The sequence below is a fragment of the Charadrius vociferus genome, unplaced genomic scaffold (assembly GCF_000708025.1).
Source record: "Charadrius vociferus isolate BGI_N301 unplaced genomic scaffold, ASM70802v2 scaffold190, whole genome shotgun sequence".
Classification (NCBI taxonomy): Eukaryota; Metazoa; Chordata; class Aves; order Charadriiformes; family Charadriidae; genus Charadrius; species Charadrius vociferus.
The window spans coordinates 6,492,471-6,502,608 of record NW_009646608.1 but is presented as its reverse complement, the minus strand read 5'-3'; the positions used below and the strand labels follow the sequence as shown (position 1 = coordinate 6,502,608).

Here is a 10,138-nt window from a genome sequence, read left to right as displayed (position 1 = left end):
AATAATCAGTCATAGGACTGACGCTTCACTCTTGGATATTGCCACCATCACTAATCTATTGACAGAATATTGGGGGACCCCTGCCTACCTCAAGAAAGCATGTTTTTCTCCTTAAAATGCCCTAAATCCCTCTCTCTCAATAGCTTAAAATAGCAGCTCTAGTTCCCCAGGATGAACCGTTGTATGTGTATTCTCTTAGCTGGAAGGATGTCTCACAGAGAAAATATAATTTCACAGCATCTGTGAAACAAATTCTACACTAGGGCGCATCAGTTCAAGCATGAAGTGAGATTACACTGGACTAGTTCATTCCAGAGGTGAATTTAGCCCAGGTTTCCAGAGGACCTCTCTGTATTGTCACTGGTGCTCTCCTTACTACGGCACATTGGATTTCCCACACTGTTGCTGAGGTATGACCAGCTCAGAAACATGCACAGCCTGACCCAACCTGTTGAACACACAGCAAAAATTCTGATCAGACAGAAAGCAGATACATCCTTTACAGCTCAAGAGAAATGAATGGCAATGGAGAACTCTGGCCAAAAGCATCCACGACTGTCACTCTTCCAGGCAAAGGCTGCTCCTCATAATAAGAGGAAAGTAGGAAAAGGAGAATCATCTCTGGTTGCCTGGTCTCAGAAGACCATTCCTCAGGTGAATCTGTATGAAACCACACACTAGAGGCAGCTGTGAAACTGGGGATTATGTTTAGGAATAGACGATGTTCTCGCATAGTACCATCTGGCCAGTGGGCACTCCACCTTGCGTACAAAGCGTAAGGAGTCATTCTCAATATATATATGTATACAAATTACACAAACAGACAGTCAGCTTTCTATTCCGAAGTGGAGCAACACATCTGGGAAGGATGCTGAAGCTGGCAAACAGGCAAACGTGAGCAGTAACCCATTTGCTTACTGCTCTGCAAGTCCAAGCCTTGTTCATGCAGGGCTGCTCTCGAACCCACTGTACACCCCAAGCGCTGTTGAACGCAGAGGGAGAGACGTACTGTTGGATGTTGGTTGGCTGGAAATGTAGAGCCCCCTGAGAGCCTTGGAGCTACATGTCTGTCCCGTGGTCACTCCCTCATCTTCTGTCTCTCCTTCCACCCATGAGAGGCACTCCTGGATCTCTTGGTCTAGTTCCGAGAAGTTCCCTTCATCATCAGAGCAACTGTCAGTATTATAATCGATTTCTTCCGCACAAGGAGGTTCATCATCGGTCTCCAGGCTGCTGTTGCCACAGCTTCTGCAGAAAAATCAGAAGAGAGACTGGTCGTCATCAAAGGAGGGTGTGTTCTCTCAGGGTAAGAACAAGTTACTGGGAAATGTGTTTCCTGGGTTCGGCCCTGGCTCTGCTAATAAGACGTGAGATGGCACTAAGTAAGCTCCCGTACATCTTTGTGTCTGTTTCACCATCTGTAAAATGAAGAGTGATACTTCCCTACCTCACAGGAGAAACGATTATTGTTATCACTATTATTGCTATTGCTTATACAGAAACTGAGTGCTTTATATACAGACAACACCGTTCTTGCCTTGAGGCACTTACAAGGTTACAGAAGCTGAAAAATAGTAGAGGAGGAGGAGGTACTCAGTTTCCAGAAGGCTGCTGGTTTAATCATCATCCACCTCGCTGTAGTTCCACATTTAGTGTAAGACCTAATTAATCCAAGTGGTTGATGTGCTTTGGCATCTTTTACTCCCATTCATTGCAAGCTCAGAGCACTGCTAACGAGAGGCAGCGCAAACAAAAACCGGAGGCTCTGGGGTCGTCAAGCACGCTGGCTCCCGGGAGGGCAGGAACACCAGGAGCGCTTGTGTTTTGGAAGGAGCATGAAAAGGCTTCCACAGCATGACTTCCCAAGGAAGGGCCAAATTCAGAGATGAGTCTGAATGGCTGAGGAGAGACTCTAAATGGATGTCACAGCTACGTCGCCTGGCTCGCGGAAGGGTAGGTTGCACAACCTTAGCTTCCTGCTGTTTACCTACAGGAATGGTCACAGCCTTTCTTTACACGTCCACTTTCAATACATTACTGTATTAGGTTAGCCTAATGCAATATTTATGGCAGAATGGTAACCACCAGACTAGATTGCTCTGGGGGATAGGGTCCTTCTCCTACCTCGCTGCCGAGGTCCCATTTGGCCCTTAGCCCTGGAGGGCAGCTGGGTGATTTTTTGAGACCAGAAAGAAGCCTGTGGTTTCAATGCTGCCGGGGTCAGAGTCTGGATGAATCAGGGCGGATGGATACTGTGTTTTTCACCTCCAGGTCAGTGTTTTCAATCAGCCTCAAAGCAGGGGAATGTATTGCTTTGGGGGACTGGGAAAGGAATAATAATCTTCCACCACTGGGCCAGAGTTTCTAATTTGTCCCAAGTTGGGAAGAATGAATGGCTTGGCAGATGGAGCGTACACAGCTTTAATGTGTGGTCTGCTCATTTACATGTCAGTACCCGGAATAATCTTCCAGCTCTCAGCTGTTTCACAGCAGTGCCAGCATCTGAGGCTTCAGAACATACCAAAGGTGTAAAGTATTGCTTTTGGATGTATTGATCCCTTCTCTCTTCTGCACTCCAAAAAAAAGAGTAAGATTTTCCTAGCTTTGAGACTCCAGATCTTAACTGTATACGGACTACTCTGCAAGCAGAAATAAGCAGTGTCAACCCACTTCTCCTTCTCTGGCTGATCTCTGGTTTAGTTTACTTCAAAGGCTGGCTATAAAGGATTCTCTGAAAGCTTAATAGAGCTGTACAGCTTAAAAATAAATAAAAGAATAATTATGCACTTTTACAGTTTCTGGCTCCACTTCAGTCTGCTCAGAAATCTGGGTCAGGAAGAACTCACACTGAAATTGAGTATGTGACATGAAACAAAACAAACAAACCAGGACAGTCCTCCCAGCCTAAAAAGCAACAAGCAGTGGTCTCTACTGAGTCTGACCAGTGGGTTTGATCTCTTCTTTTTTTGTTGTTTTTTTTTCTCTCGTATGCAGGCATGGCATGAATTACCATGATACCAAGCACCTATGATAATGTTCAAAGCTGACTGAACTCCAGGGAACTAGATTTTTCAGTTATAAGCTCTGCTCTTGTGGCTTTGCAATCAAAATGTACCAAAGCGTATCTGCTTTCAATATTGCGCTTGTATGTTTGGGAGGAGCTGCTAATGCCGTTGGGACAGAGCATAGCTGCCACCCCAGTCACTGGTGTTTTACAGACGTAACGATTCAGTTAGCAACCCAGGAACTGAAGGTCAAACATTTGCATTAACTGGATAACAATTTAAAAAATATTCTTATTATTACTTAAAGCTGGGAAACCAAATAACAGAGGACCTTCTGAATTTTTTTGACAACTTAAATGATTTTAGGACTGGATTTCTGACAAAAAGGGAAAATGACTTGTAGCACAAAAGCACTTTACTACGCAGGGAAATCTGGGAGACAACAATCAGAGAATGAAAACCACACAAACCTGCCATTTCTTTACATTGAAGACTGAAGGGACAGTCTTTATGAAGCAACCATTTATGCATAAAACCTTTATAATGGACTTTTGTAATGGACTCCCAAAGCTCTCCCTTCCAAGATGGGTGCTGTCATGTTGCCTACATACACAGAACACAAAATACCAAGGCCGTGACAGTTCAATAGTTGGGCAGATATCCTGCAGGGGGAGGTTCCCCACATGTGAGCTTAGACTCTGTCTAGACATCAGGAAAGAAGAATTTCTTCCTAATTTGTTCTGCCCTTTGCTCCTTTGCTGTGACAGTGAATGAGCAAGCCAATTAGGACTGACTTTAGTAGTGGTTTCTCCAATATAGACTGATACCCACTGGATTGATGCCACCACCACAAATCATATAATGAGCTACCAAACAGCAAATAGATGGTACCAACTTCCTCTCACTGCCAATGCAGGCTGTAATCATGCCAGTGACTTAAAAGTTGACAGGCTCTTTATCACACTACCAAACTCGACAATGCAGCTACATCTCTCTACTCTGTGGAATCTTCCATCCCAATAATTCACCTTCTGCTGTGGAAAGATTTAAAACACATAACAAAGCAACAGAAATGGGCTAGTTCAAACCAGGAGGTTAGAGGTTCTTCTGAAAGAGGAGAGGTGGCAGCACGTAGCATGCCGGGGAGCCAGCTGGAGTCCCACTAACAAAGCTGCCAAAGTCATCACAAAGACCAGATCCTTTAGGAGAGAATCCAATTGGTGAAAGACGGTAAAGAGAAGAAATGCCAACATTTAGACTATTGCATACCATTGCAGAAGGTGTGCCTTTCTTTCTTTTCCAACAGAGTTGTGGGTTGGGTTTTTTTGTTAGGGGCAGGCTCTTGGTATTTTTGTTTATTTGTTTATTTTGTTAACCTGATTTTTAAAAGCTGCAAAAGAATCCCTCCCCACCCCCCAAAAAAAACCCCACCAACAAACCTAAAAAGAGAAAAACCCCAGGGGACATGGAACAGATTTACCAAAGAATAACGATGTTGTCTTACTGAAGGTAAACAATGAGGAAAACCAATGACATTACATTAGGGAATTCCAAGACAAATATCGTCTATGAATACCACTGAACGTGAACGCAGTACAGAAGAGGGGGAGGGAAGGCTGGTAATATATCTACAGCCAACGGTCCCCCAGCTATCACAATAAAACATGTACGCATGTTGGTTGATCTACTAATTCAAAACCTACAGCCTTGTAGCCCCCATCTATTCAGCCGATGGGAGCCACAACAGCAATTTGCAACTTTATGATGTGATAAATAGAATTTCTTTGTTTTGATTTTTAATTTGCATATTTATTAAGATATGACTTGATCTTAATTAGTTCTCCTTTTGTATGCCAGTGTGTTTGTTTGTTTGCTTCATTTTGGAAAGCAAGTAAGCTTTGGTACCCTGTAGAATGATTCTGGTTTTTTGCTGACTTAACATAAGGAGAAGAAGGGAGCCCAGTCCCTCCTTACACGTCAGCGTAACTGGAGCTTTCTGGTAGGAATGAAAAACACTTCTTTCAGGTGCTTCCTGCAAAACCCACATTATAAGTCACCCTGCCTGTTAGGTTCCACCTGGACAGAAACTTTGCAAGTCAGCTGTCATGCTGAATTGTACATAAGAAAAGAGAGTTTATAGTTGTGGCTAAAAAACTGTAGCTACATGCTGTACATGGGGGTGACTGATGATCTCTCTTCCATACGTAATCCTCCTTCACTTGTGCATATACTTCCAGAGCACGAAAAACTAGAGATGTCCTAAGTAATCTCTTGGGATTTTTCACTCATATTTTGCTTTGTGTGGCAGGTCACTCACTCTTTGTATATTCTACTGACTGGCTCAAAATAGAATGTGTTTTATTTTTTGTGCTGGAAAGAACAGGCACTGACAACTGTCCCTTTTAGGGAATCTGTGACTATTGTTCAGGGTTGCTGCTTGACCTTCACTTGACAGGCCTCACAATCGCAGTGCCTTAGCGAAGGAAATGGAGCGTTTACTTTTTTTTTTTTTCATATTGCTCCTCTCACTCTTGTGAAATTTGCTGCAGTCTTGCCGGAGTGAAGCTAGGAAGTGAGCGGTTAAATGCTTCACACAATAAGGAGGAAAAAGCTAAGCCTGGGGACCACTGCTGGTCATGGACATAGCAACGATTCCCTGTGAAGAATGTATCAACAAACAAGCAAACATGCCTTCATCTTCTCTCTGCAGTGAAAAATAACATCCCAGTAGCTGCATAATCACCCTGTCTGTAACCCTATTTTCTCCTTTCCCTAAACCTTCTCTCCATCATATGTCCCAATCCTTTGGAAGCTGCCCAATGCAGGGATATGGCTGCGTATAAGGAGCCAAGCACGTCTCTGATACAGTTCATAGACTGAAATAAGGCAGGAAACAGCTTTCTTGAAATTTTTCACGATATCAGACACTTCCTTGTCAGAAGAGAAGACAGAAAAAAGATATATGTCTGATGCAAACAGGCCAAGTTCTCAGCAATTACAGCACTCCCCTGAAATAAGGGTGTGCTTTTTCTCCACTCAAGGAAGGACTGGAGAACTCAGCAAGTTCCCTGACCACAGTTATCACCTGTGTAGAAGGGAAATCATTCATTCTTTTTCAACAAAGTTGTACCAATTATAGGAACAGTTATATACATGCTGGTAAGTAAAGTATCCTGCAGCTTTTAAAGATAAGCTGCTCACTCTGCAGTGAATTGGGATTGCCTTGCCCTTCTTTTTTTTTTTTTGACATTAAAATTCCACCTGTGTCACCAAATCTAAAAGGGTGCGTGGTACTGCACAGTTTTGCTTTTGAAGAATCCATATGTTTTATTAAAAGTATTTTACAGGAACACTGCTTCTGAAGTCTTGTAATAAATCTAAAATGAATCTTAAGCAGATGCGTTTGCAGTTATCCCAGAGTACAACCCTGCCTTTAATAGCTTCATAAAGTACTATTTTAGGACATAAATGAAACAACTATGATGCTTTTAGGTAATTACACCTGTAAGAAATACACTACGGCAACAAGATGCCAATGAAGAAGGGCTTCAGTCTGCCCTTTGTGTCTTGATTCACTTGCTACAAGGTGCGGTGCATGCCTTGTAATGACTTTCCAATTTGATCTCTGCAATTCAGGAGCTCCCCAGACAGCAGCCTGGCTTCTCCTCCTGCCTGAAATAACGCCAGACAAGGTTCTATTTAGTCCCTGACCTCACCAAGGGAGGGAATCAGCTATGTACTGGTGCAGGATGGCTCCAGCTTAAAGAACCATTGCGTTTGCCTCCTTTTTTGCTACACAGTCAACAATAAAGGTATGAACTTTGTAGGTTCCCATGAGATTGCCCTTTCCAAAGACTCTTTGCCAAGGACTTCTCCATCTTACAACATCTCCTGAGAAAATGCGGGCTGAGCCCAAGGCAGTGCCAGGTGCCCTGGCCTTCAGCCCACCGTGGCCCATTCTTTCAAGAACAATATGAACATAATTAAACACTGCCTTGAATTCTGTTTGCTATGGCTGAGAGATGTTTGGTCTTGTTTTGAGTGTACGTTGTGTTGGTTTTTTTCCTTCCTGCTGCGAAGAGCCAAGAGAAAGGTGTAATTCATTGCTAAGGCTTGTACTAATTAGTTTTTCAGGAGTTCCCAGGGTAATTGTAGGCTGTAATATTTGTAATTGATTTGGCCAGATTAAAAATGGATGTCTGGTGCACCAGTTAGATAAGTAAAGAGCAAGTGGGGCTTTATTATTTAGAGAGAACAGAAGACAACTTGTAAATAAAGGGAGAGTACGAAGAGCAAGAAGCAGGCTGACTCCTGGCCAATACTGTCCCCTAATGTTCATTCAGGCTTGCAACAATTTAGCCCTGGACAACATTTTACTTGCATCTAGCAGAAACTCTCTTAGGAATGACTGTTTCCATTGGCCTTATTGGTGAGAAGATGGCTGATGACTGATGTAAGAGCAGAAGAAATGTTGAGTACACACCTCTAATTACACATGGTTGGGAAACTGAAAAGCCTTGTATGAATATGAAGAATCACATTTAATTGAATTACACCATGTCACCGGTACCACTTTGATCTTTCTGTGAAACATGAGTTTGTACAGAGGACAAGCAGGCATTTTTCTCCCATTTCAAGGGTAGTAGCTTCACATTACATGACATTCCTGGATTCCAGATATCTCAGTTCAAATCCAGGCATGTTTCTAATGCTAACCAATAAATTTCACATGAGCTAATCTTTAGACTTGCAGGATGGAAGAGCTGGTGAGAAGCCAAAGGCTGTGGATTCAGTCTTGTGAACAATCATTAATTTCTTCCTAATGGAGAACTAATCTATATATCAGTGCAGGGCTAACACTGCATCTTTAGCATTCTTACAGCTGTAGGCTTCTAAGCATTAATAAAACCCACTGACTTGAACAGATACAAGTAGCCACAAAATGGAGTTATGACAGCTGGTGCAGACCCCAAAGATAACTACTTTTCCTTCTCACCCTTCAACAGTTCTAACAGTTCTGAGGTTTTGTCTCTCTTTTTTTTTTTCTTTAATACATTTACATTTCAGCACACGAAAGCACCATCCTGTATGTACTTTAGGAGAAATTTGTGAACTTGTATATTCACTTTCGTTTGTGATCATGAAATCATGGAATCTTCAGAGTTGGAAGGGACCTCTAGAGATCATCTAGTCCAACTCCCCTGCTAAAGCAGGATTGCCCAGAGCACAGTACTCAGGACTGCATCCAGGCGGGTTTTGAACATCCCCAGAGAAGGGGACTCCACCCCCTCCCGGGCCAGCCTCTGCCAGTGCTCTGTCACCCGAACCGTAAAGAAGTTTTTCCATGTATTTGAACGGAACTTCCTATGTTCCAACTTGTGCCCATTGCCCCTCGTCCTGTCACTGGGAACCACTGAAAAGAGTCTGGCTCCATCCTCCTTCAACCCACCCTTTAGATACTTGTATGCCATAATTAGGTTTCCCCTCAGCCTTCTCTTCTCCAGGCTAAAGAGTCCCAGCTCTCTCAGCCTTTCCTCATAAGGGAGATGCTCCAATCCCTCATTTTTTTTTGGGGAGAATGACCTCCCTCGACCTACCGGCCACACTCTTCCCTATGCAGCCCATTGTTACCTATGGCTAGATATTGCAGTCTTGTGCTGAACAGAAACTTACAGACAGATCCAGTGAAGCAACTAACAGTAGATTGTTTAAAATCTGGTCCATTGTGATCTTGTTACATTCATTAAAAATGGAGATGAACACAGGAAATATAAGATGGGTGTCATAAAATAGATGGGATAATCTCTATCCACCAGGCAGCCTGGCAGTGGCTTGGATTTTACTCTGAGTTTAAGAATCAAAAGAAATGCTCCCAAAACAGTTAACATTTTGGCTTTCTCCAGCTTAAGCTTTCTGTGGAAGTATGAGCAGTGAAGTCTCTCTAAATGGAAAGGTATTTACTACAACTACCGGAACTCATTAGGACACTGAATAATGTAAGAGTTGGTGAAAATATGATTTTGAAAGTGTTTGGGAGCTTTTCTCACAGTGTCTCTATCTCAAGCAATTTCTTCTCAAAATGATAATCACGTTATTGATGATACTTAGCAGTCCAGCCACAGTAATGCAGGAAGATTATTGGAATCCTTGTAATTGCTTTTGGGTGCTTCCAGTAATTGAGACATTGGCACTGTAGGGGGGAAAGAAATGTAGAAAGATTTTGGCTTAGATGTTGAAAATTTCTACTGCTGAGGATAAATAATGTAAAGGCATGCAGGTTCTCCTGGGTTTTTGTTTCCCTTGGTGCTGTTTCATATAATTCCACTGACTTCATCCAAGTTTGGTAATTGGTTCTGTATATTTAATTTCAAAAGTCCAAGTTCCATATGCACATATCCCCTAGTTCTCTCTGAGTGACTTAAAGGATTTGGGGTTTTGAAAGCAAGATGTTTTAAGATGGCCAAGACATGTCCAGACTGTGTTTTAGCTACACATCTGTTTTATGCACAGGGTATTTTTTGGGTCAGATAACTATACATGCAAGTATTTGCTTGCACACCAGATGACAGACAGACATCTAAGGCCAGGCTGGATGGGGCTTTGAGCAACCTGGTCTAGTGGGAGGTGGCCCTGCCTACGGCATGGGGGTTGGAACTTGATGATTTTCAAGGTCCCTTCCAACCTAAACTATGCTATGATTCTATAATCTACCTACCTTACTGAACTAATAACTGCTGTAAACAACTAAATTCCAACCACTGGAGGAGACAGCAACCTATTGGTTGCTAGCTTATTTTTGTGAAAATCTATTTTTAGCTGATAACCATGCTGATGTTTCAGAGAATCTGTCTGTAATAGATATGTAAATGTGTGTGTATATATGTAAATATGTCTATACAGACACACAAAGTAGATCACCATCCCTTATCTATCTTGCTTTACAGATAGATAAATAATAGATACACACATATGTGTACGCGCATACACTCAGACACCCGCACACCTACACATCCACACAATTACATGGTTTGCTCTGTATTCTGAACACAATTTTCATTACAAGACATAGGAGGTGCCAGGAGATACTCTTACAGCTAGCTGAGACATAACAATAGATGATCACTGAACCTTGA

General features: G+C 42.5%; 1 protein-coding gene across 1 annotated transcript in view; it reads right to left on the bottom strand.

Moving 5' to 3' along the window:
• Positions 1–941: 941 nt before the first annotated feature.
• Positions 942–10,138, bottom strand: part of AGBL1 (ATP/GTP binding protein-like 1) — a 372,591-nt gene continuing 363,394 nt past the window's right edge. Inside the window, exon 23 of the mRNA XM_009887663.1 lies at positions 942–1,248. Within this exon, the coding sequence (XP_009885965.1) occupies positions 942–1,248 (307 nt within the window). The remainder of the gene's footprint in view (positions 1,249–10,138) is intronic.